Source organism: Myxocyprinus asiaticus, chromosome 50, assembly GCF_019703515.2.
Source record: "Myxocyprinus asiaticus isolate MX2 ecotype Aquarium Trade chromosome 50, UBuf_Myxa_2, whole genome shotgun sequence".
In the NCBI taxonomy this organism is placed as follows: Eukaryota; Metazoa; Chordata; class Actinopteri; order Cypriniformes; family Catostomidae; genus Myxocyprinus; species Myxocyprinus asiaticus.
In genome coordinates this window covers 11,497,723-11,525,703 of record NC_059393.1, presented here as the reverse complement: position 1 = coordinate 11,525,703, position 27,981 = coordinate 11,497,723, and the positions used below count along the sequence as shown (strand labels likewise).

Below are 27,981 nucleotides of genomic sequence, written 5' to 3'. Positions count from 1 at the left end.
GGGGACCGCTGGCTGGGCCCCATAATGTAGGTGATCTCAGGTTTTACTATCCTTATGGGGACCAAATGTCACACACACACACACACACACACACAGAGCTCAGCTAGATGACTGTGATCTCATAATATTCTGCTGTGGGTACAGAGGGAGGGACTCTGACAGTAAACCTCGGCTGGCAACAGAAACCAATCAGAGCGACACCTTACTGAGGACATCGATCGGGATTTATTTATCTGACGGAAACCGCCATCAGTCTGTCAAACAACAACCTTCAGAAACCCCCAGAGAAACATTAACGCTTTTTGAAATATCGCCGACGACATGGCTGATTTTAGTATCGATCAGAACAACCTGCCTGGCGTTAAAGAGGGTGAGTGAAGATGATGATGGTGGTGCTCGTGCTAAAGCATTGTGTGTGTCTGCGTTCAAACAGACGGGAGGATGGCTCGCGCTTGTCGCGCGTAGTGAGACAAGCGCGAGATTGATTCCTGTCAGATGACGGTTAATAGCCAAAACCTTCAACACGGTTAAATATCATGATATTATGAAGGTAAACGGGTAAATGTTGTCTGTCTAAGATCTGCGTTTCGTTCATAATGTGTACGGAAATCTTTACTGAATGGGAAAGTCAAACAGAGCAGTGTTGAATAGCTTTACTGGCTCATCAGCTGTGAGAGACGTTAAATATCTGATTAATAACTGACAGAGAAAGCGCTCAAATTGTGGCCTGTGTTGTCTTTCTGATATAATTTACTATATAGGTGGTATATAGTCTCTAATATAAGTATAAAAGTTGCTGTAGAGTGTATGGGCGGCTAGCAGTGTGAATAGCACGTGTGTTGTCAGATTGGAGTCGATTCAGCATGAAGAGCTTATGCATACTGAAGATGACTGTGGTGCAACACAAGCTGTTGATGGCTCATCATATTATTAGGAAAAAAGCTAGTCTTTCTGGGCTGATTTGATGCCCATAGTGGATTAGTGCGGGATTTAAAGACTATCATTACTGCTTCAAATCCCACTTGTGTGTGGTCATTTCATCTGAGGTTCAGATTCAAGAATGTCCACCGAAGTGGTTTTCTTTTTGGTTGTTTTGTGTGAGTGGATTCAGCATTTTGTTTTTCGGTGCAGCTGATCTCATCTCATGGAAGGAATGTCGAGGATGTTGGCCTGGAAAAAAAGTGCAGGCTTGAAAATATGCTGTTATTTAGACCTTTTGGGATGCATTCAGCGTTGGTTTCATGTTTGCTTTGGAGAGATTTCAGCTTTATTTATGTAGTAGGCAGGGCTGTAGCAAGGAATTCTGGGCCACCTGACTGTATATTGGTCTGGGCCCCTTTCACATTAAAAACAAATACTGTTTAAAATTTGTCGTGGGCCCCCCTGAGCCTGTGGGTCCCTAGAATCTTTACCAACTTTCATCCCATTAGCTACGGCCCTGGTAGTAGGCATGTGTGTTTGCCAGTCACTGCTCGGGTGATTGGCTTGAATATAATCATTCTAACTGATTAACAATTTTTTTATTGATTCACATATTAAACACCGAAAAACAAAACATATACACAGAATCAACAATTAACCCACTATTACCCCTCCTAATCTCCACCCTGGCCCCCAACAACATCCCAGTGGTCATACATGACTATAGACACACACACACACACACACACACACACAACAACAACAACAACAACAAAAATAATAATAATCACACATCCAGAAACGCCAGATATCCGCCCCATTTCCCCACAAACAAGTTCAATTTCCCCAGTCTTCTAGATGACCCTTCTTCAGAGGCCACAACCCTCCCATTCTCCGAGCACCACTCCTGAAATGGGGGAGCTCCAGCCGACCTCCATCCCCTTAAAACTATGTCTGGCGATCATGACACTGGTTAGGACCCAACTCTTTATGTGTCTATTCTCTACATCGCCCAAAAAAACAGAGTCTGGGGCAAAATGAAACCCGAGTGCATACATCACACACAAAATTCTGAAACTTCAATCAAAACTTCTGGATCTTAACACCCCCCAAAAGATGGGTTGTGTCTCCATCCTCTGATTGGCATCGCCAGCAGGTGGGTGTGTCTTTAAGACCAAGCCTATGCAATCTAGAGGGGGTCCAATAGACTCCATGTAAAATCTTGAATTACATCAGACGCACCCTTGCGTCTCTAGATGCAGACTTGATGTTTTTTAGAATTCTAGCCCACACTCCCTCCTCCAATACCAAGTTTAAGAAAATCATCATTCTTAATGGGTTAGAGTTGGACATTTTAATTGATGCAGTTTGTATTGCTTTAGGCTGCATTTGTTGCATCCGAAAGATCAGAATCAGTTCCTCACACATCTAGCAATCTGCATCCTTTTTTAACGCATGGTGAAACACCAGTTTAGGTGGTAGACTCACATTGTCAAGTGGAAATAGTTTTTCTTTTTTTTTTTTTTTTTTTTAGTAGTGGTCAATCAATATGAGTTTTATTTTTAATGGTTGATAATGATGACCAATGAGATGTACACAAAATTCCTGAAATTAAATCAGCACAATATTTGGGTGTTTCTTCAACTTGGTACTTTTATGTCCAAGGGTTTTTGTTGTTGTTGTATGAAGGTCATATTTAAACTGAACTGGAAACTTCTCACCAGGCCTTCCTCTGTTTTTTTGTTGTTGTTTTTTTTGGTACTTTTATGTATAGATTTACAGTTTTAGCCTTGATCCAGACACTAAATATTAAACTATTTAAGTCCATTCTGAAAATACAAATCATTACATTTAAAACTGATAATCTAAATAATTGTAAAAAAATAAATAAAAAAAGAAGCAAGACAAAGGAGTCCACCATGTTATTTCAAACACTATCATTTCCACCACAGAATTCTATCAGTACAGAATTTGAGATGTGCTGGAAAGGACACTGTTTTGAGATTTTTCATGACTTTCAGAAAATAAAAAAAACAAAAAAAAAAACAAACCAAACATAAATCTCCTGCAATGTGTGTACATACTGTTCAACGTCATTAGTTGACAAGTTAAAAAAATGATTGTGAGTGTGATGAATGAATGTTTTAGTGAGACTACTTCCGAAAAGGTCACAGTGTTAAAAGTGCCCGAAGTTAAAGAAACACCCATTTATGCAAAATTCTTTACAAATATTGGAACTAAACTAAATCTCAAACTGGCCAAAAATGGTCAGATTAATTAGCCTGGGCTGCGTTTCCCAAAAGCACTGTAGAGTCCGTTGGCGCCATTGGTTTCTATGATCTACTTTGGCTTACGATACTTTTGGGAAACATAGCCCTGTCTGATATATTGGTCTATGAATACTTTTTAACTTAGTTAGAAATGATTTAGTTTTATAACAGTGAGCCAGGTAACTTTGCAGTCTAAACAAGAGGGTTCAATGGGGTAGGATCTCCAGGTTCAGCAAACTGGCTACAAGAGTCCTGTAAAACAGACTCCATGCATAAGAAGATTAAGCCCATAAGCACCATGCTACTTTGTCATCAGCAAAGACTTATTTCAAACCTTCTTTGTTTTTCCTGTCTGTTCCAATTTTCAGATGTGATTGGCCTATCACTGTCTCTGCAGCAAAATGTTGCTCATTCATTCTCTGAACAATATAGTATACTGTAATTTGTTATATTGAGAGCATTAAAATGTCAATGTTCTACACATATAACATTGACAGATTCTGTGGAGGACTAGATTTAATTTGGATTTGTGCAAACTCAACATAAATAGGATGAAATTAAGAATGATGTTCTTGTTCACTCTATGACCTTTAAGTCAAAAATCCAACATTACTTATTTATTAGGCAGTGTGCCAGTTATTGGATGCTACATATGTCAAGCATGAATTAAATACACTGAGAAGGATAGCTTTTTATAAAAATGTACATTTTGTCATGGTATTCAGGTTTATGTATAGCCCATAGACTTCTTCCCATAGTCACTTTATGGCTATTTTAATATAAAATCAAGATGTTGTGTTAAGTTGCTAAACCGCAGCAGATAGGAACGACTTTAGTCACTGATCTGCAGCAGTGGCCTAATCTTATCCTCTTCCCATGTCTCACACAAGCTAAGTGCGTGCACAGTCTGAGCCATTAAATAATGCTATGGTCCAGTGTTAAAAATTGCCAGGTATTAGGCAAAATATTATTCACTGTTGTGCTTTAAAATGACAGTGTAGTGGTGGATGAATAGTAGTTCATAATGTTGGCTAGATATTTGTGTGTTCTTTACCACAGCTTTCCAGCTTATTCAGTGGGTTCTGATAATGCCACATTTGAGCATTGATTTTGATTATTGATATTCTCACAGACGCAGTTACATCCCAATTAAACCTTACTAAAATCACACTCAATTAATTTAGTGTTATAATCCAGCTGTAGTATAGTTAGCCTGCTTGTGCTGAGTCGAAAAAAATGTCATTGGTTGCATTTATCATGCTTAATTCTCAGAAACAGTGGTGCACTTTTCCTTTCAGACTCAAATGCAAAATTTGCTCTTATCTGATTCAGGTTATCTCAACATATTTCAGGAGGTTATGAGAGTTTCTCATTTTATCAGTCGCAAATTAAGCACACCTGGATGTATTTTTCAACACTTCTCACTTAAGGAAGGAACTATGCCTCAACGCTTGAGAGAAACTTCCAGGTGCAGAATTTTGTCTGTAAAAACATTTAGAGAAAGCAGATGATGGCACATATTTACAGAGTGGTAGAGGACACAGTTTCAGTTCCTTGAGTTATGTTTATTTCTGGGCAGAAGTGAAAATTGCTTGTTGCAGTGCAAATTCTAGCTAACCCAGTCCATTTTAGGGATGACACCTGTTTTTATAAAACTGCAAACTCATAAGTCATTATTAGTATAGGTCGATCAATAGTGGATTTTGCAGATACCAATAACTAAGGTGGTGGGAAATGCTGATAACAGATAAATCATTCGGTAGTTTTTTTTAAATAGATTTATAGAATGTCCGAAATTTTACTTATTCTTTCCGTACTATGACAAAACAAAGAGTCCAAAATAAATAAAACCTCAGATGCAGTTTATTGTTCAACCAGTGTCCCAATAATAACCAGAAAAAATGAAGATTTGGTGCACAACGTGGGATATTTAAGTATAAACAAGCCCAAAATCAAACTGGGGACTATTTTGAAATGACAAAAAAACTATTGGTAACTATAAGCATAGAGTTTTGCTGATAACCAATAGTTCCAAAAAGCAACAGTCATTGCAGATTAATCGGTAAAACCGATATATCGGTCAACCTCTAATTGTTAGTACTGTACTGATATTTGAATTTTCTCTATGCAGTGCAATGCCTGTAGCTTAAACATCCTCCTTTGATGGATATATTTTGATGATGATTTACAGTATACTGTACATGTCATTACAATATGTGAGAAAATGCTTTGTGCTGTGAACTGTAACGGCTTGCATGGGTCTGAAATTATGGCGTAGCTCTGTTTTAAACAGTAAATAATCTTGCTTGTATCTCTCTCTCTGTCTGCAGTGTGCCGGGACTTTGCTGTGCTAGAAGACCATTGTCTGGCCCACAACCTTCAAGAACAGGAAAGTAAGTAATTTTGTAGCCTGTGTGTTTTTCTTGAAAGTCTAAAAATGCTTTCAAATGAACATTTAAACATGAGAGTAGGGACAAAATGAACTTGAACGAACCAAAAATTTGTATGTCATGATCTGATTCTTACATCACTTGCATCAACGCGTTGAAACATCTTACAATGTGGTTTAAACTAGGGTGGGTGGGTAAAAGGATAAATTTTCCAAAGCATCGCAATCATCATTTGAACGATGCCGATTTCTTAAATCCCAATATCGATGCGAGTAAATCCTCACATGTGACCAAATTTTGCACTATGTGATTAAAAATGTCTGTGATTAGCTGGGTCTGAAATTAACATTAAATTCATCGATAGACTCAAAGCTGCGTGTCCACTGATGTGTGGTGAGCGAAGATGGTTTCAGTGCTTTAATAGCATAATTAAGTTTAAAGGAATCGTTCACCCAAAAATTGACATTCTCTCATTTACACCCCAGATGTGTATGACTATCTTTCTTCAGCTGAACACAAACTAAGATTTTTTTGGAGGAATATTTCAGCTCTGTAGGTCCATAAAATGCAAGTGAATGAGTGCAAACTTTCTGAAGCTCCAAAAAGTACATATAGCCATCATAAACATAATCCATAGGACTACAGTGTATTAATTAATGCCTTCTGAAGCAAAACACTAGGTGTTTGTACGGGGTAGATTTTTTTTTTACTAAAAATGTTCTCTTCTGGCCAGCTCTTTGGCGAGGGTAGAGTTCAAACTGCCTCTTCGCGTGCATTCATATGTACCACCTTGGCTGGGGCTAAAAAGTTAATTTTGGACCCTAGCCACAGGCTGTTAAACAGGCTGTCAGTTTTCACTCTCTAGTGATTGAGTTTTATGGTGGCAAAGAAGTTCATCAGCAAGATCGTTTCACAGCGTGTTGAGAGTAAACGTTTGTTTTGACTCGTTCCATGTAATGTGTCCAAAGACGAGATCCACGCAATCCATTTGTCGTTGAATGACAGAAATGTCTCTTTTAATACTCTTTCTGTTCTTAAGTCATTTGTAGATCAAAAACAACAAAAAATAGAAACATTAAGAAAAAAACAAATGCGGTAAAGAAACTGTTCCACCAAAACACATCTGTGAGACACTCACTAAATTGCTGCTACTCTTAAAGAGACAGTACCGTTTTAGCATGTGTTCTCATATCAGTGTAAATACTTGCAAATTATACATGTAAACAATAAACATGTAACAAAAAACATGTTCATATGCAGTTTCAAGATATCATATTTATTGATGGAATTCATGGAATTCGTTAAATTAAAAAAAGCTAAAATGTGACCAAAATGATAAAAAACTATGTTATGTATCAAGTTAAAAGGTCCTCTGCATAATTAATAAAATTAGCTGAGAGAGAATATCTTTTATATGTAAGCAAAATGGACATTATAGCTGAAATATACCTTAATGAATTCAAATTGAATTGGGAAATCTGTATCAATACCCAGACCTAATTTAAACCATGTAATATTGTGTTTCATAATAAAGTTACCAGCCAACTGGTGAGTAATTATGTTTTATTTACTTAAAAGCCAGTATTTACTTGCTTTTGATTTCTGATGAATGTTGATTTTGGACTCTGTGTGAAAGCTTACAACCTCTTTAACCTGCTTATGCGGTTTGTTGATGCTTAAACAGTCATTCAAAGGAATTACCATGTTTCCCATTTCTGTAGGAGAATGTGAAACATAAGTCACTTTGTCACTGGAAAGAACCAGTTTAGAAAGTCCCAAGCTCAGCTACAGTAAGACTGTGTGAGAGCGAATGAGGTTATACACTCTCACCACGGGTCACAAATGATCATACTGTATGACTTTTATTAGTGCTTGTATGTGGCATTGTATGTGAAAATCGCACTGAGAGCTCCAGAAGAACTTTTCCTTCTCTTTGAGGTGATGAGGAAGCAATGAACGAACACAGACGTCATGTGGAATGCGCTAAGACAAAGCATCTGATTTGACATCCTGCAGCTGCACCTCACAGTCCATGAAGTAGATGTTGTGAACGGCTGTACTATTGTGTGGAATGATTCGGCTCCTCTTTAAAGGGTCATGCATAGGCAAACAAATACAAATGTTTGGTCAGCAGGAAGGCCACAGTTTTGGTAGAATATTCTCAGCTTTTGTTCGATTAAACAAAGCAGCTTCTTTGACCATTAAATCAACAAGCCTGACCTTTTGTCCAAGTTTTACAGAGTCCGAGAGGAACATCTTGTGTCACATGTGCACATCAACATTCTATAGTCCCACTCGCAGATGGTGCTTTACCATCCCAGCTGAATTCATTTCAGTGATGAAAGTCAAAGAGAAAGGCTTGCTCTCAGTTGTTAATTATTAAATTAATCTTTGTTAGTAATGGATTAAGCTAGTTTCAGTGGAATTAATCTTTCATGTAACTAACTACCTCTAAACCGATGAATTCCTGTTAAGATTTGTCCACCTTTCGGCTGGTATCCGACTGCACCTTCTAGCTATATCCCATCGCCCAGCTCTCAATACAGGACATAGAGACATTTTAGTGTCCGGTTGTACTCCATGGCTGTGATTATCCATATCTATCAGATAAATTGTATAGTTATTTTCATCTGATCTTCTTTCTTAATACTAGATACTGCTTATGTAATGTTCATGGTCACCAGATCAATAAGAAGTATCCAGTCTTTTGGGATAATGATGCACTGCCCGGCCTAGAGTTGCGCCACTGTTTAAGATTTACTGCCCTGCATACATAGCACATTGATTCGGCCTTGAGATGGCAGCGAGTTATACATGACCCCTCAAATTGTCATTTCCGAACATCATCTTTCATTGGTCTTTGTATTGATATGTCATCATTTGTGAAATCAGTTTACGGGCTAGTAGTCAGAACATGATCACTAAGAGTAAGTGTCCGCTTTTAAATTGTAGGTTCGCACTTTTAGTTTACTAAGTGTAAAGATCTTTTCACACCAGTTCTGAATTTTTGGCATAAAAAACATGCAAAATACAGCACAAAATCCCTTTCATTTTTTCCATAGGGGAGTAGATTTTTATCAGTCACTTTAATAAACCTTTAAAGACAGACCTACCGTGAGCTCTGAGGTTGTTAATCGATGGTATATGCTTCTGTTGAAGCAATCAGTGTTATTTCAAGTTAATAAAAATAAAATGTGGTTAATAGAGGGATTTTATTGTGAAGAACTACACTACCCATGATCCTGAAGGGAAATGATCCACCAATCAGAGAACCGCGGCCAACAAAGTGCTTCAAAAAAGCTCTGCAGCAACAGCCCACTCCTATGATGCACTGTCAAGCAATCAAGTCACTCAAACTGCTTTGAGAATAGTGTAATTATATACTGTTTAGCTCTAAATAAATTGTTGTACATTTTTCCATTGTTTTAATTTGGATTACGACATTCGCAGTGCTTGATGGGATTGTAGTTTATTCCCACATGAAAGATGTTTAGTACACCATTTTGTAACTGTCTTTTTGTGCAATTTTCAAATACATTTATGCTTTAAATCAAAGTTTGTTGTGTTGTGTGTTGATTCAGAGCTGGTTGGTTTGGTTCACGGCTTAGAACTATTTATGAAGGATTTTATAATATCCCTATGGGGAAAAAATGATTTTGATGATCCGGTTTCTCTCCTTTCACTCTTCACTTTTCCAGTCGAGAGCCACCTGGCATCCAATGTCCACAAGAGCCGTCTGGTGCAGCAGGACCTGCAGGTGGCCAAACGCCTGCAAGAGGAGGAAGACCTGCGGGCCAAAGCCGTGAGCAAGAAACAACACCGACACTTGTGAGTGAGCTGAAAACACAAACACCATGCCATTTTTCACTAAACTGCTAATTGAGAACATTAAGACTCTGGGCATATAGAGGTCAAAGGCATCAAGCACTTTAGCTGTGTATTTGGGAAACCAATGGTTAAAACCAGCCAACATGGGACATTTCCACTCCCTCATAATTCAATTATTGTGTGTGTGCGCCAAACTTCACCATCCCTGTTTGTGAGAAAACACCAACTGAAACAGAGAGAAAGGTCGTTCTTCTCTCAGATCTTTCCAAAAACTCAGTAGTAGAAGTTGCACCATGTCTGGCAGTCAGATGACTGATAGCGTGGGGTATGAGAAGGAAAATCTTGCTTGTTTATCTCCCTGTTGAGATAAAAACTGTAAGTAGGAGTAGATGATGTCATCTAACATCAGCTGAGTGTGTACATGAGTTGTCAGCTTTTGATAACTGATTTTGTAGCAGTCAGATGTTAACATTCTGTAGAGTCTGTAGAAATACTGATTGTGCATAATAAGGGAGTTTAGCTAGGTTTTTGCAATGGTTTGCAGCTGTGTCTGAACACAAGGCCTTGTGTCGTCTCATAGTGTGCTGACCTAGTAAAAATGTTTTGACCACTACTCATCTCGCGTGCAGATAAAGTGCTCCTTCCTGCTGGGTGACGTCTCAAGGCCTACGTGCTGGCAGAGCGAGTGGGTGATGAGCCTGAGGGGAGAGTTACTCCAAAGCTAAAAAACTGCACTTATGCCCATTGCGTAAATATTCATTTGTATATGTACTTTAATAGCAACATAGTTGCAGGTTTGCAGACCCAGTGGATTGCTACCAGGTAAAAAATATACAGACATGCCAAGTTTTTGTTTTATACTGCTGAATAGTATGCCTCACGACTTCCCAGGCTGAAACATTTTTTTTTATTGTGGAATGGGTTAGGCTTAGGTATGGATGCTGAATTAACCTCAGGCCTGATAGAATAATCAGTGCTGTCTTTAGTTTTACCTAGGATTGAAAGGGCCATGCTGCTTCCTGAATACAGTCTTTAGTGAATGCAATTGTACATGAGGTCACTGTTAGTCTGTTGAAATTGGGACAGGATCCCCCATGACACTGGGCTGATCAAGCCACAGCCAGCAATAAATACCAGACACATTTACTGTGGTGGGGAAATTAATATTTGCTTTTCTAGATTCTAATGGGATTGCTTTTCTAATTACTCTGTCTGAACAGTTATCACAGTACTTGTGAATTAATTATTACATGTCTTTACCTGATGGCCAACATAAGGGTAATCCCAAATTGTCCTTTGCCAGAATTCATTTGATCTTAAATAAATAACTCACAGTTCATAATGTGTAAACAGAAGTCACATTCTGACATCATCCATGGCATCTTTCGCTAGGGATTGTAAGAGCCATTCGTTCGGGAATCAGACTACACTGGTCATACTGTATGTTTCGTGCCGTCGATACAAAAGAACTGGCTCATTAGAGTCATTCGTTCGGGAATCAGACTACACTGGTCGTGCTGTATGTTTAGCGCTGTTGATTCAAAAGACCGGCTCATGAGAGTTATTCGTTCGGGAATCAGACTACACTGGTTGCGCTGTATGTTTAGCGCTGTTGATTCAAAAGAACTGGTTCATTAGTTGTGTTGTGTTGCCGCAGAATTGTAGTGCAGGAAACACTGTCTTGTACTTTGAGAACCGCTAACGGACCAAAAGTCATAATGATCATTTATTTCCAGTATTTAAAACAAATTTAACCAATTCTGAATAGGAAGCTGTTCTCGTTCCCACCTCTTTCTTTTGCTATTAGTTACTGGATCAAATGCTTAGACAAATTGCTCGCACCATAGAAAGTATTATAAAATGCAAGTGTGTTCATCTGCTCTGTTAAAGTCCATTTTGACTTTGGTGGCTCAAACGATTACGTGAGTTTGGAGAGAGGCTAAGTGTTTGTTTGAAGAGTTTAATTGCAATTTCATTACTGGATAAAGTAATCTGACTATAGTAAGTAATACATTACACGTTACACCCAACACTTCAGGTTTGACTTCAAAGAACGTGTTCATCTCAGGCACTGCAAATTAAACTCATGGTGGCTAATATGAAAACTCAGGTGTGTTATGTTTTCTTGTTCTCTGTCCTGTCAGTGAACGCATCGACAATGAAATTGCTCAGGAGATTCAAGAACAACTGGTCCGGCAGGCTGAGCAACAGAGGCAACAGGAGGAGAAAGATGAGGTGAGAGCTGGGCTGTTTCCCAAGGACACATATTCACACACTCTTTGTTGATGAACTGTAAGACACTGGTTTAGCAACACCCACTTAAATGTTGCTACATCATTGTTAATGTGTTAGCTACACTATAACATTCTTTGTGTGTGTTGGTCATTACTTGGGTATTAACTTAACCACACACACATTTGTCTTGTTACATCATTGGTATTGTCATTGAAACACCCCGATGAGTTTCAGTGGGTATGTTTGTATATAATTATGCATGTGTTCGACTAGGCCATCGCCAGAAAGTTGCAGGAACGAGAGATGAAAGAGGAGAGAAGACGACAAAAGCAGCTGGAAGCGAACTTGGAAGAGGAGTATTATGAAGAGAAAGGTGTGTAGAGCGCCACCTGGTGGAAGGTGGGAAGTGAAGGGTGTTCTGTACTGATAACAGAGAAGATTTTCATGTTGTTGTTGTCTATTTGCAGTATGAGTTGAATGTGAAGGAATATATAATGACTGGGTACCATGAAATAATCTAAAGAAAATAAATAGACAACATGTCTTTCTATTGAGTTTTCTTTGCTGGCTGCCTCAGAGACAGCATAGGATGAGATGGGTCACTGGTGTCCTAATGAATGAGAAAAATCACAATGCTGAATATGGTGGCTCTGGAAGTCCCACTTACAATTAAAAGAGCCAATCATATTTTTGATGGAAACATCGCCTTTCAGTTAACTTGAACGCATTTGCACATTAGTTGGACCTGCCTAAAGAAATAGCACAATAGAAGCATAATTTATGATATCATTGTAACGTGCACCCTCACGGCCCGGCCATGCTCTCCTCCTCGTCACACTCCTCCCCCGCCCGATTCAGGCAGGGGCACCACCGGACAGACTTACAACCCCCCCCAACCCCACCCCATCTCTGGAGGGGAGACGCTGCCCATCCGGCCGTTTTGCCAGCCGATGGTCCACCCCGCCTCCTGGGATGGTCCTCAGCTACTCCTCCGCCCTCTGGTTGTTTTGTTAAAGAAACAAACACACACACACAGCAGCCGCATGTGTGTGTCTCTCTCTCTCTCTTGAACTGGTGTCTCCGGCTCCCCTTTATCTCTCTCTCCCGCTGATTGGGTGACTCAGCGCCGGCCATGCACCCTCCCGGCCCGGCCACGCCCTCCTCCTCGTCACAACCATATTGTTGCCAGATTTGATTGCTGATTTGAAATATGTAATTAGATCGTAATCATGACCATATGACTCTTAGGAACTAGTTCTTTCTATGACTCTTTCTGAGACTCTTAAACTCAGGATACATGTTCAGAAGAGTTTTGTTGTAATAAATTGTATTTGATAAAAACGTTTAACAAAATTAAGTTGTTATAAAACAATACTATTGTTTAGATTCACAAACAAAAGGATATATACATATTTACAAAAAAGGCTTGTGTTGAATGGTATGTAATCAGAAAAGAACATTAAAATATTACAAATAATAGTATTGTTTAGATTTACAAATAAAAAGATTCATATTCACATAAGTGTTTAGTTGTATTTAATAGTATTTCAGTTAAAGAAACATTCAAATATCTGGCAAACAATATAGTATTGTTTAGATTCGGAAAGATGCATATTCACAGACGTTTTAAATGGTATAAAAAAACATTGAAATATTACAGTACAATTGTTTAGATTCTCAAAAACAAAAATTCACATAAGAGGTTTGTTGTATTAAATGTTGTTTTAATTCAAACATTAAAACATTGTATAGATACATAAACAAAAAGATACGTATTCACTTAGATACTCAAACAAACAGATGCATATTCACATTAGAGCTTTGTTGTATTAAATGGAATTTAATTAAAAAACATTACATTGTTACACACATTGGTATTGTTTTGTTTAGTATTTATTTAAAACCAAAATGGTGGGCTCCACCACTGCAAAAACAGAATTTTGTAGAAAACGTGTACTAGACATTTCATTTTTTTACATTACTGCTCAAATTTTGACATCCTTGCACATTCCATTCCTGTTTTAGGAGTTTCAATAAACACTAAGGGTGCTCTGGAAGGTTCTTTCGCCATTGACAGTTGTCTATATAGCACTAGCAGAATATATTGCGGTCATAATGTGTTAGCATTTAGCAACAAAGGCTACAAAAGTGGACTTGCAAGTCATTCATGTTATGCACTGGATTCAAAGTCTGTTAACCCCGCCCTCACTGCATGGCTGCCCTTGTTTGCCAGTGTTTGCATTTGAAATGTTTGCACTCACATGTTATGCAATTGTTCCTTCATACAGTCAGTTTGATGCATTTAGGGATACTTGCTAGTTTGCTGATATCATACTGATAGGGTCTGTTCACCTCATTACAAGTTTATTCAAAGTTGGCTCTTCACCTTTTGTCATTGGTTGCTTAATGAAGAGTGCTTTCTTTTTGTTCTGGACAGGAAATTTTAAATTTTCATTCATACTGTTGAATCGCCATATTACACTGTTTGTTTAAAATCACTTATTAGTGCAAAGGCAAACCTCAGTATTACTCTTGTACTTTTGCAACAACTATAAAAAAATTATAATAATGGCTATTACATGGTGCACAACTTGTCTCACAGCATTTGTGCTACAGATATGGATGATACCTTTCAATCTTGTTGATATTCTCCCTGGCTCTGTTGCATGTGCATGAGAGCTGTACCCTGATAAGCACAGATTTGCACCTGCCTACAGTGCACAGCATAAAAGATTCACATCTCAGAGAGCTCTTATAGACTTATCTTTAGCAGGCAAGTCTACTCTCTCTCTTTCTGTACCCCAAACTGTTGCAGCATAGCTAAGCTCCATTCACACGCCAGGATGCATATGATTATGCAGCTTTTCTGCAGTTATGTGTAATTCTCCTCCTTCCTTTAGGGAGGAGGGTATCAGACATGTTTCTAAATACACAACCTCTAAATGTATGATAAAGAAATGGAGTTGTAGGAGTGGCAATTCTGTTAACAAGCTATTTGCGGTCAGCAAGTCTTTATACAAAAGGCTTGGTTTGTTGATATAGTGCCAAATCTAGGAGAAATCAGATTTCTTGGTATATTTATTGTAGATTTTGTTGTAGGAAAGCGATTGAGGCATAAAACTGTAGAAAATGTTGCATTTTTTTGCTGTTAACATTAGAGAAATAAACAGGATGGCAGCCATTACAAAGCATGCCAGCATGGTGATGTTTTTTTCTTAAATGAAACACTGCTCCAACATACATGTTAAAGTCAACATGAAATCAAAATTTACCCTATTTACTTTCATATTTTCATAAGTTTTTTGGTCTTATTGTGGACGATTTATTATGCATATTATTCCAAAAAAGTAGTGATGCACAGATGTGGAATTTCTGGGTTGATAACAATATGTCGCAGCTCAATTGTCCCCAATAACTGATCATTTTGCTTTATAGAAAATATTGGTGGCATTTCTGCTATTGGTGCGATTTTAATAATATTGAGATTTTCCCAAATATCGGCCACTAATACATTGGCTGCCCATATATTGTGCACCCCTACTTGTTATCTTTCTTCGAAGTGTAACTCGCTTGATCTATGAAATGATTGTTAATTTTACCTTCAGGCAGTAGTTCTCCACAATCAACTGCAAACTAATGTTCCGGTATGGCTCTATTCTAGTATGGAACACCCACTTTTGACAATCCAATCAGTTCCTGATAGATAAAATCATGTCCTATTCCACATTTATTTATTTATTTGTTGAACATCACATTTCGCCCTGAAATATGCCACATTATGGAAGTAAAATGGGTTGCGAATGCCATTTCATGTTGACATTTCCGATAAGGACTTCTGTAACGTACTCATCTGAAAGTGCCTTCATCCTTATCGGCCTCATTTGAAGGTGGTGGAAAAGGCAGATAACCAATTACTTGGCTGATAGTTTTTACAATTGATTTATATAAGGTTAAAAATATTTTTTTTTTCCTTACTATGATGGGAACATAGAGATTACAATAGTCCAAAATGAACAAAATCCCAAATGCATATACTGTATACATTATAATGTAGAAACAAGCCCTTCTAACTGTAGAATCCTACAGGGATGGCCACAGAGGAACACAGAGAAATAATAAAAAATTATAATAAACGGGGCCTGGGTAGCTCAGTGAGTATTGACGTTGACTACCACCCCTGGATTCGTGAGTTCAAATCCAGGGTGTGTGAGTGACTCCAGCCAGGTCTTCGAAGCAACCAAATTGGCCCGGTTGTTAGGGAGGGTAGAGTCACATGGCGTAAACTCCTTGTGGTCGCGATTAGTGGTTCTCGCTCTCAATGGGGCGCGTGGTAAGTTGTGTGTGGATCGCGGAGAGTAGCATGAGCCTCCACATGCTGTGAGTCTCCGCGGTGTCATGCACAACATGCCACGTGATAAGATGAGCGGATTGACTGTCTCAGAAGCAGAGGCAACTGAGACTTGTCCTCCGCCACCCGGATTGAGGTAACTGTGCCACCACGAGGACCTACTAAGTAGTGGGAATTGGGCATTCCAAATTGGGAGAAAAGGGGATAAATAAAAACCACTATCGGCATAGATTTTTGCCGTTAACTGATAGTTCCAAAAAGCAACTATCAGCACTGATTAATCGGTAAAACCGATTTATCTGTCTACCTCTACTTCGAACTTCTTCTCAGCAATATCCTTGTTTGCCATTTTACTTCCTGCAGTGAACTTACCCCTTGTGCAATAATTCAGTTAAGTTTTTTTTTCCCCCCTCATGATACACTTCACCTTTTCCTCACACTTGCTTTCAAACAGCCTTCCGACCTCCACTGGATTTGCGAGAGCAGCATCCCGGTTTCACTTCTCCAGGTTACAGAAAAGAAAGGCATCCCGACTACAGTCGTGGTCATTCCCCATACAACTCTCCCGACCCAGACAGAAAAAGATACGATACCCATAGCCGATATCCAGAAAATGACCCAGTTGAGTCTGGACGATCAAGGTATCCAGAGAGATACCCAGAAGTTTACCCAAAAGAGAGAAACAGACCCCTAGATCTCAACTATACGGAACCTCGCAGAAGAAAGAAACAGGATAAATTGGACGAACCCCGTTCTGCAAGAGGTGACATGGATCCTGTAGTGCGCAGGAAGGAGAAGCCTCTCAGGGATTACTCGGCTGGTCAGGACAGAGTCTGGGACAAGGAGAGGAACAGGGATACAGAACTAGAAAGAGATGGACAGAGAACCAAAGAGAGGCCAAGGGACAGAGACCGGGCAAGAAGTCAAGATCGATTGTTAAGCGGAGATGTCAACAGAGTCAACGAAAGAGACCGAATTGAAGACAGGGAGGTCGACAGAAACGGCTATGGACAAAGTAGCAGAGACAGACAAAGGGAAAGAGGCAGAGATGGAAACAGGGAGAGACACAAAAGCAGGGACAGAAGCAGAGAGTGGGAGCTGGATGATTACAGACTTACCCCCAGTAGGGACTGGTCAGAAGACGGCCTGGTGTTGGAGGATCACAAGAACAGACCGAGGCTTCCGTCAGGTCCTAATGAGGTGTTTGAGGAGCCCAGTCTCAGAGGTCACTCTAATGAGGGTCGGTCCCCTCGCCATTCCCCCAGAGATGGAGGTATGGTCCAGGGTCCATGTGTTTGAGTAAACCTGCTGGGACTTTGCAGTGCCATCTGGTGGTGGGAATACTGTCAAGGCATACTCTGATTTCTGCTGCTCCATTTTCCTTATCTACTGGTGATTTTTGTTTCTTTTCTCTGTTGGGTATTGACTCCCTTGAAATGATTAATGCGATTGATTCCTTTTGCAAAGAATCTGTGCAGTGACAACAAACCTGTGTGGCAGCTGCAATTGCAATTCCTACTGTATCCAGAATCTGAATTTTTTTCATCATTTCTTTGTCTCTGTCAGGGTGAATCTCACAAAATTTGTCGTGTCCCAGATTTTTCTTAAAGAAAATTAAGCCCATTTTAAGCACCAATTTTGAGTTTTTTTTGCATTGTGACATTATTTTTGTGACAATCGAGCACAACTTTTGAGTACCGGAAGTAAAAATACCACTCATTGTTTCCATAGGCAAATACATTTTTATGATAACTTTAACTTTTAAAGACAGACCTACAGAGAGCACTGAGTTTTTTAATCGATGGTATATGTTTCCGTTTAAGCTTCTAATCTGCGTTATTTGAACTTCATGTTTTTAAAACCATGTTTAATAGTGCAATTTCTGATGAAGAACTACACTACCCTTTATCCTGAAGGGAAATGATCCACTAATCAGAGAATCACAGCAAACAAAGCACACCAAAAGAGACCAGGAGCAATCGGCCACTCCCATCATGCACTGCGAATGATGCAGTCGAGTTGGTCTCTCTACACCCTTAAACTACTTGTATATTTGTGTATATCAGAATGTTTTGCAATAAACTTAAAATATATTGTTTCTATTCTCATAAGCAACAACTTTCAATCAATAGTTTTATATATATATATATTATTATTATTATTATTATTATTATATTTTTTTTAATCGATTACATCATTCGCAATGCTTAATGGGAGCATTAGTTCATTCCCTCATTAAAAACGATAAGTACACTCTTGTACTTTTGTCTTTTTTGTCTGATTTTCAAACACCTTTATGCTTCAAATCAAAGTTTGTAATGTTGTGATTAACCTCGGAGCTGGTTGGTTTGGTTCATGACTTAGAACTCTTTCATTAAGAAGTTTATTAAATCTCTAAGGAAAAAATAATTTAGGAAAAATACCAAGACTACTGAAAAGGTGCGCTGGCACTGTTGCGCTCTATTAAGCACATTTTCTACCCCAAATGGCATTACTTTTGATATTGGGGTAAAATGTGACCTGAGCTAGTTTATGTGAGATTCACCCATAAATCCAGTCGCTTGCCAGTTCAGTTCCAGGGTTAATTACAACAAAAATGTCTGCTTGTGCTGGTGTATGAATAAATGAAGAGGCTGATATTAAACTGAAGAGCTGTAGTGTGAACTTGGCTTTTAATGTGGACTAATGTCCTATGATGCCCCCTGCAGGCAGGAAGGTTCGAGGAGAGTATGGCGTGAGGGAAGCAATGCATGGATTGGCTCACTTAGACCTACAAGAACTAGAGCTCAAAGACATGGAGGTGGCACGCAGGCTACAGGAAGAGGAAATCAAGGTACCTTGAGTAAAACACAATTATCTGAATTACTATAATTATTGGTGATTGTCGTTTAAAATTAACAAATTTTGATTACTGGCTGCTCTTGTTTTTACAGGCAAGCAAAATTGACAAACAAGCTGCCCAGCTTGCACAAGATGAGGTACGAAATCTTTTAAGCAACATCAAGAATATTTTTACCTCCAGAATTCGTTATCTTGTTGCATGTTGAACAATGCAATATTTAATGTTTTGTATATGATTTAAGGAATTAGCCCGGCAACTGATGGAGGAAGAGAAAAGAGAGTATAAGAGATCGAGAGAGAAGGAGAAACAAGCGATGGAGAGAAGACGAGCCGAGGTGGAATATAAGGTAATCAACTTTATTCTGTCTTTGAAACCAAATTGTTTCAGAACTGGATTCTGATTGGTCAGGACAGTGTTCCTGCTGTATTAAAATACACAATGTAATTACAGTTATGATATGAAACACCTGCTTATCTGCTACTGTGTGTGACTGCACATACCCTAAAAGAGGCCACTGTTAATCTAAATAGGTAGGTTTACATGTCAGGGACCATACATTCTTATGGAAGGATGGCACTTAACAAATTTGCTAATAATAGAACATTTTAAAGAAAATTTGTGTCCTTAATATTTTTATGATGTTAGTAGTCATATTATAAAAGCAATAAGGCACTCACTGTCCCAGGACCCCTTGCCTGTTGTACCTGTTGTTACACCCTTTAGCCATTACTAGCATGGCATTATAGCATGGCCTCAACTGAAGACTGCAGTGATTGCTCTTGCCAAATCTACTGTCTGAAATGCTTTGTTTATATCATAGCCAGTGCAAGAAGAAGTTGTACGACCACGAATGCGGGAAGAGGTGCGCAGCAGAGAGGACGAGTACCAGAGAGCACGTAACCACAAACCTGCCAGGTACCATTTTAAACTCCAGCTCATTTTAACACTTTCTGTTCTCAGCAGGCCCAGTGGACTCTTAATTGTTTCTCTTGGTTTGGTTGTGTCTGCTTTTGTTCCAGGCCGCCTCCACCTACACAGCACTATGAGAACATAAACCCAAACTATGCTTATGAGGAGAGCCCTTATTCTCCTCGCCCTCCTTCAAGGCCAGAAGCAGCATACAAAGGTTTGTTATATACTAATGCCTTCATTTAAAAGAGTAATTCAACCAAAAAAATTTCATTCCAAACCAGTATGACTTTCTTTTTTTATACATAACACAAAAGGAGATGTTTTAAAGAAGATCCCCTTCCGTCTTTTCAATATAATGGCAGTGGAAAGGGCATCATTTAAGTGTCATAAAATGAGTCTGTGCAACAGTCTGTCAAACATTTTCTAAAGCATATGGTAGATTTTTCGGCTAAAATCTTGATGACCATTGCGTATTCATGAATTCTTAGAGAAAAGCTTGTGCACAGTGGCTGGTGTATTCACGTGAGACCTTGTGTTGTTTTTAGTGCTAGTTCTTTCGTAAACAAGCTTCTTTCATAGTGCTTATTTTAGAATCGATTATCATAACTATATTAATACCCATTGTGACGTCTCATATTACATGAACCTTCTCGCAACAGACACGGAGCGGAGCATGCGAGATTGAAGGGAAAGAAAGCGCACTTTGAATTTATGCTGCAGAGTTGACCCCCAATGAACCCCATAAAATGTGTTCGTTCTAGGGATGGGCTTGAGTACTCGGGTACTCGGACGTGGCAGCAGTGATCGATCATGAAAACGATGATCGATGGTGATCATGCATGATGTGACTTTACATTTAATTCGAAATTCAGTGACAATTACCTGGCAACTAAACACAAACGTGTCAAAAAGGAAGCTTATTTTTAAATTTGAGATTGATTATGTTGTGATTTTGAGGGGTAAATTGATTGTCAGAGAAGTCTCATAGCAACCAAACTGATAAACGACACTGTAATGCTATCGTTTTGATAATCAAAAGAGAGTGTAATTAATCGTGTTTTGAACACCTGTCTCTGTAGAACGTTTGCTTAACACGTTTTATTATCATTTAATGTAAGAACATTGACTCGTTAATAGATATTATTTAATAAAAGTGAATGTTTGTCACTGAATGTAAACCTCCCTGCCCTGGGTGCCAAAATGTTTGCGTGACGTAACACACACCTGCATCTCGACGAAATGGGAGTTGAGGATTTCCGCACGAGTTTCCAAGTTTGACATAAAGTGTCATTCCGTTGCACCTTCCCCAGTTGAAAGGTGGAAATTCCGACTCTCCAAGTTGAATGGAATGCTTCATGAATCATCACAGCAACAACAATACGGAGCATCATGGCCTTCCCCACAGGAGCGAACACTTGGGAAGACACACACCAGGTGTGTGGCAGTGGACTCAACGCGCTGAAGCAGTGCATATACAGCAGGAGAGTGTTTCAAACACTTTGACAGAGCGCAGCTGAAGAGAACAGAACGCAGCGTCTTCAAAACTGAACTTCAATTTAACACACATATTAAAAACGCGATGATTATGACATCTCTTGTTAAGCCAACCGCGATTTGAAAATAGACAGTTCAGACAAACTGGTGCACGATTACTACGGTAACCTTAAGGAAGAACAGACAGACGCCGTTTAGCTACCTTGCGCCTCTCTCCCTAACCCAAAATGAATAGGAAACTCACGGTTACCACATCCCGTGTAACCGCCTCCTTTACATGCTATTGTAGAAAGTTTTTTTAATCGATGACCCTGCTCGATTTTAGCATGGATCTTATCTGCCTGCTCATGATATTTCACCTTTAATCAATGGTGCAATATCTTAACGTTACATTAGGGTTGCAACGGTGTGAGGTTTTCACGGTACGATAACCATCTCAGAAAATATTATGGTTTCACAGTGTTGCTCTTTTCCTCCTCAATGCTGTTTGGCATGTCAGGGCTGCCTACTGTTTGAGAGGTTCGAATTGACTTCCTCCATAACACTTTAAACTAGAAAAGTCGCACTAGAATTCAAATTGGTCACATCAGTTTTGAGATCTGCGCGCCACAATATCGAGGGAAGACCGGTTGTTGCACGCGCACGCCAGAGAGCAGAGCAGATCAGTTGTGAGCTGGTTCCGTTACACTCGTGCGAAAGTGCAGACGAGAAGCCTTTAGCTGATTGCGAGATTATCATTAAATCTGCCTCGGCAGTCCTAAATAGGCTATCACTTGGGCGGCCAATTACCATGGCATTGTTCTTTCCCTGCTGTCCGCGACCCGGTCCGAATAGACCCGCGACCCACCAGCTGAGAAACACTGCTTTAACTCACACACACACACACACACACACACACACACACACACACACACACACTCACTCACTTATGTCAGACCCCCTCGCCTCGCTTCTCTCTGATATTTTCTCCGCTGTGCGTGTGTGTGTGTGTGTGTGTGTGTGTGTGTGGGGCAAGTTGACGAGTCTGACAGGCAGTCGAGGAGGAAAGGAGATGCGCACGCGCAGGTGAGATTCTCCGTCCGGTTGCATTTTTTTTTCTCAATACCGTAGATAAGCAAATGTACATGGTATGAAAACCGTCAATTTTCATAACGTGGTATACCGTGAAACCGGTATACCGCTGCAACCCTACGGTACATATCATGATATGCAAATCTATTATGCTTATTTTACGGTTTACCATCTGTTTGTGTGTGTTTGCATCAAGTCATTATGTTACATCAGACATTGTTATCCTTTATTCATATCGGACATCTGTTGTGCATGTAACATATCTATATGTACCATATTATGTCTATATATAACATTCATAATATCCATGATGCATATCATGTAATGCATTTTTTTGTAATGCAGCTACACATATAAGCCAAATCTCCTTGTTCCTAAATGCATCTGTGACTCTGGTGCTCAAGTCTAAATTATGAATGCTCTGTAAAAACTTTTAATCTTTTTTTGGCATATTTTTTCTTTAAATAATTATGAATCGTTCAAAAATAATCGAATCGAATAGGATTGTGACCAAATTTCAGATTTCATGATGCATTTTAATCGTTAGGTAAAGAATCGTAATCGAATCTTTGTCAGAGCGAATCGTTACACCCCTAATAAACATAAGAATTAAATAATATATATTATAATGAAAATATAATTATTTAAAGGTACAATATAATAAATAATTATAAATATACATTAATTCTGATTATTCAAATATATTACTTTATTGTGGCAGATGATTACAGCATTGATTAGACTATACAGAGTGGCTTTAGAATATGTTAGTTTTATTTACAAATCTTTTCCATATATTTATTTCCAAAGCCTATTCTTGACTTCCTCTGGACAGTTATCTATTTTCAATTGCATTTGTCAATGTAGTATGTACACATGCATCAGATGCTCTTGGAGCTTCTCACTTTGGTTGTGTCGCGTGTGGTTGTTTCAGCGTCTCGCGCCATAAAAACGTGTTTTAAGAAGCTGTTTCAACTTAAAAGTAGATTGAAACTTTGAAAAATGCATCTCAAGATCACACAGAAGCACATCATCTGTGAAATGCTCCGACTGTTTTCATTTTGTGCTGCCTGCTCTCATTGACAAGGCACGTTGCCTGTACAACATAAGGGGTTTTACTGTAGGCTGCCCCCTGCCGAATGTGGAATGCAAAAACATCAAGGCATATTACAGAATTTAGGGGCCATGACTAATTGTAATTATTTTTTATATAATTAATCATACCCAGGTAACGTATTAAATCAACAGCCCTAATTTAAACATCTCCTTTTGTGTTCGGCATAAAAACAGTAAGTCTTACAGGTTTGGAATGACACAAGGGTAAGTCAGTTATGACAATTTTCCAACTATACCTTTAAAGGATCACCTTTTACGAAGTCCAAAATTTTATTTTGGTTTTCTCCATTTGTCGTCTTCTAGGTGCCTACTACAGACAGTGACCATGAGCTTCTACTGTTGTCCAATCATGAGTTGCTCTTTTCTTCCTTTTTGGCCCTTTACTTTGCGAAGACGTCATTATGTATCGAAGATGATGGAAGGGAGTCTGTGCTAAATGTGAAAATGGATTGAAGTTGGATTCGAGTTCTGAGGCTACCTGCAAAAAGCTACCGACACTTTATTTTTTTTCCTTTTTAGTTTATCGCTCAGCTCAACATGTCGAGTGAGCTGAAGTTGTCTCTATGTGTTGTGAAAGAGTGTCTTATCCCCTGGAGCTCCTGTTGGCTTGATCTCATGTTCTTGTCTTATTGTGGATGACTGGACAGGAGGGACTCTACTGCACAGCCCTTTTTGGATTAATCATTTTCTCTATATCCCTCTTGGCAGTGTATTGCCATACTAAGATGACCAACATTTCTTTCATGCAACTTATATGGCATCTATACTTAAGTCTTGATTCCATGTTTTATTACTGACCAGGATGCAGCAGATGTGCAAATTTCCAAGGATACCTTTTTAGTTTAATCCAAAATGGTGATGTAAAACTAAGGAAAACACATGCTTGAATATACGAAGCACAAATATGTGCTATATATTTATTGATTTTTGTTTTGAGATAATATATATTATTTTATTTTTAGTTTCTTTAAAAATGCAGATTGTTTCAGCCTTTCACAGATTGATCCGGAGACTGTTTGTTTACACCAGAAGTGATCCAGTTCTCTGAGACCCATTTTAAAAGGATAATTCACCCAAAAAAAAAAATTAAAAAAATTAAATTCAGTCAACATTTACTCGGCCTCATGTTGTTCCAAATCCATATCACTTTGTTTCTACTTTAGAATAATGATAGAATTTTCATTTTTATTGAACTGTACTTTTAATTCAAAGTTTCAACCCTGCTCGAATAAATCTCATTTTGATTAGCTGGTTCAGGCATATTTAATAGAATCAGAATTAAACCGGGAGTCTCCAGACCAATCAGATATCATGGTGAGGCTGTCAATGGTTTAGTTTTCAACTTTTGCCCTCAATTCATCATTTAGCCTCCATATCATTTGTGAGAGACTCCTTATGGTCACTGCGGGAAAACATATAGCTAGGGTTTGAGAGGCTCAGCCTTCGGGCGCCTTTGGGTAATTTGTACCCCTTACCTGCAGTGTCTGTAGAGATTCCCCTGTCTTCTCTGTAGGTTCTTCGGAACTTAAAAATATGCTCCTGTGTTCAAGTGCATGCTGGCTGAATGTGAACTCAATGGGGTTGACTATTTGAATCTTGTATAAAAATGGCCACAAAACACAGCTCTACATCTCATTTTTTATTTTTATATATTTTTATTTTTTATTTATAATAGAAAAAAAATACAAAAATACAAGCTTAAAAAGGCATGTAGTAGCATAGCTATTGGCACAGGTGTAAACATTGTTTTCATGCTTGCATTATCATATGCGGTTCATATTAATATCTCAACGTTAAGATTTACAGTGCTTTGCTATTTTTGTAAACTTCCATTAACCAGGGACAGACCATCTTGCAGCAAACGCAAATAGATCTATGGAACCTCTAGAGCCGTGGTTCTCAACCTTTTATTAATGAACGCCTCCCTACTTCATTCCCTTACCTCAGCCGCCCCCCAATTAATTGAAAGCGGAGACTTTGTTGTACCAAAAAAATATATATATGTATTATTTGTGTTATTTGCTTAATTTGCTCAATGCAACTTCAATGCATTGCATAATTTTAAAGTTTTGTTCATAAATTCAGCAGGCTTGCGCATCATGAATGTGAGACCAAACCTTGCGTTTCTTGAATTCAAGCAGATGGAGGGCTATATCTGGGGCCTATAAAATGAAAATGCGAAGACAGAAACTAATAATAAAAGTGATATTGTTAATATATTTTACATTTGACTTTTTGAACATTTTAATTTATTCATTATTTATTTTTATAATTTTAACAGAGGTATTTGTAACAAGACCATAGCACATGGAAGCATGGATCTTCTTCACTACCATGGTTAGATGTAACATGATTTCTATAAAAAAAACTATGGCATTTTTGTAATTATAAACAGTAGACCTACTCTAAACACATGTAGTAATAATAATAATAATACATACATACAAAATATAAATATAAGTTGAAGTAGTGATATGAAAATATTATCAATCTATTTCTGCCTAAAGTACAGTTAGTGTTACTATAGTAAATTCAAGGGTGGTGATGTAAAATCCTGTGCCGAATTCAAATGGTTTCTGCTTCTCACACCTTGCTTCTCACTGATTCTCGCAGAGCTGTGAGTTTAAGAGCTTGAGCTTTAAGAGCTTTGTGCTCGTGCTGCTCTGTCCATTGAGCCGTATCCATCTACAGAGCCATACAGGTGCATTAGCCAATGTTGTGTCTCCGCCTGCGTATTTGACGCTGTTAAACCAGATACTTCAGATTCGTCATTAGACTTCAAATTCAGATGAACTGCGGTACAAATGCGTACCAACCCGTATAATTGAGAACCAACTGATATACTCCAAGTCTAGATGTTTTAATGCAAAGAGGAACTTGATGATAGATTTGATTATTATGACTGATAAACGCCCCCCATTTGTAACCTAACGCCCCTCTCTCTACTAATTTGCTCTCAGCGCCCCCTGACATCCTTTGAAAGACCCCTGGGGGGAGCGGTACCGCCCCGTTGAGAACCCTTGCCCTAGAGGACAGAGAGGGGATTTAATTTCTAAATAGTTTTGCGTTCCCTTGCAGTAGTTTGCATTTCGTAGCAGTAAGTTGTGCGTTCCCTTGTAATATGCTTGTTTTTCCCTTGTAATAAGTTGTTCCCACATAATGTTTTTCATTCTCTTGTAGTAAGTTGTGCATTCCCTTGCAATACGCTTTGCGTTCCCTCGTAAAAAGTTTTGCGTTCCCTTGCATTTGGTTGTTCCCTCGTAAGAAATTTCCTTTGCAGTAGTTTGTGTTCCCTTATAAATTTTGTTTTCCCTCATATAAGCTTCTGTTCCCTCGTAATTGTTTTAATGTTCCTTCATGATAAATGTTGCGTTCCATCGTAATAAGGTTGCGTTTCCTTGCAATTATTTTGGGTTCCTTTAAATCCACTTTATCCATCCCTTACAAAATTAACCAAGGTTTTACTACAATAACTTTTTTTTATCCATGATATTCGTAGTAAAACCATAGTACTAATACAGGGAAACCAAAGCTATGGTAATAGAAATCAATCGTTCCTATCATTCAAAACTATTGCAAGGAAACACAAAACTATTTCATTAAATAAATTTCCTTCCTTGTCCTTTATTAAGGGGCTCCATGCAGATAAAAGCTGCAAACAAGTGTGGCTTTCACAAAGTTTATCTGCATTTATTTCTGTCAGGGCATTTTTTTTCTTTGCTGACCTTTGCAAGCATTCCATAACATTCTGCTGGATCCTTCACATTTTGCATTTTGGGATCTGGAATATGATTATGTGGGCTACATGTAGCACACTGTACAGACACAACTAAAGACAGCAGCTACTTTTGTATCGCATTAGTGCCTCTACAAGACCAGTGTTCGATCGCTAGTGCTGAAAGCTACCATCTTGTGCTCTCGTTAATGACAGTATACTAGTTTGTGTTGGTGCATTCCAGTAAAAGGCATGGCCTGAAATGTGTCCACATAAAAAGTTTAGGGAAAATATTTAACTGTTGCCATGCTGCTATGCTCAAACGAAAGCTGATTTAAGAACATTTTAATGTGGAATTGTATGTGTGTTTTCATGATGAATGTGCATATATATCTTTTTCAGTACCGTGTCAATACAGCACATATCATGGTGCATATTGCTCTGTAGTAATCAAAAAGAATATTGTATGGTGAAATCTTGCTACGAATTGGCTGGATGGTCCTTCTGTGCCAAATGTGTCAACATTCAGGGATTAAAACAAGTATTGCTTGGGGGGGGCGGGTTAACAGTTTTTTGACTGAGGCTTCAACAAACAAATGTATTACCTTTTAGCACCTGGTATGCCATTCTGTATGTATGTGTATGTGTGTGTAACCGAGCGAAAAAGACTTTGGCATTTTTCACTCAACATAAAGATGTGACATCCATGCCAGTTTGTTTTACAATCGGCTGCTACTGGAAACATTTTGTGACCATCTACAAATTTTTGTATCTTGCACATTCTCTCATAGCTTCCACTGGCCAACTGTAAATACCAAATAAATGACTTTTAAAAGATG

General features: G+C 38.6%; 1 protein-coding gene across 1 annotated transcript; it reads left to right on the top strand.

The window, feature by feature from the left end:
• The first annotated feature begins 81 nt into the window (after positions 1–81).
• LOC127439048 (coiled-coil domain-containing protein 50-like) lies at positions 82–27,981 on the top strand. Its single transcript, XM_051695068.1, has 12 exons — positions 82–370; positions 5,522–5,584; positions 9,280–9,409; positions 11,554–11,644; positions 11,918–12,017; positions 16,447–17,265; positions 18,701–18,825; positions 18,926–18,970; positions 19,076–19,180; positions 19,655–19,749; positions 19,854–19,960; positions 23,731–27,981. The coding sequence occupies exons 1-12, from the start codon at positions 322–324 to the stop codon at positions 23,748–23,750; spliced, it is 1,749 nt and encodes a 582-aa protein (XP_051551028.1). The 5' UTR covers positions 82–321; the 3' UTR covers positions 23,751–27,981.

Coding starts and splice junctions, on each gene's coding strand:
- LOC127439048 (XM_051695068.1), top strand. CDS start 322: ATGGCTGATTTTAGTATCGATCAGAACAACCTGCCTGGCGTTAAAGAG. Junction 11,645..11,917: donor AACAGGAGGAGAAAGATGAG/GTGAGAGCTGGG, acceptor GTGTTCGACTAG/GCCATCGCCAGAAAGTTGCA. Junction 12,018..16,446: donor GGAGTATTATGAAGAGAAAG/GTGTGTAGAGCG, acceptor GCTTTCAAACAG/CCTTCCGACCTCCACTGGAT.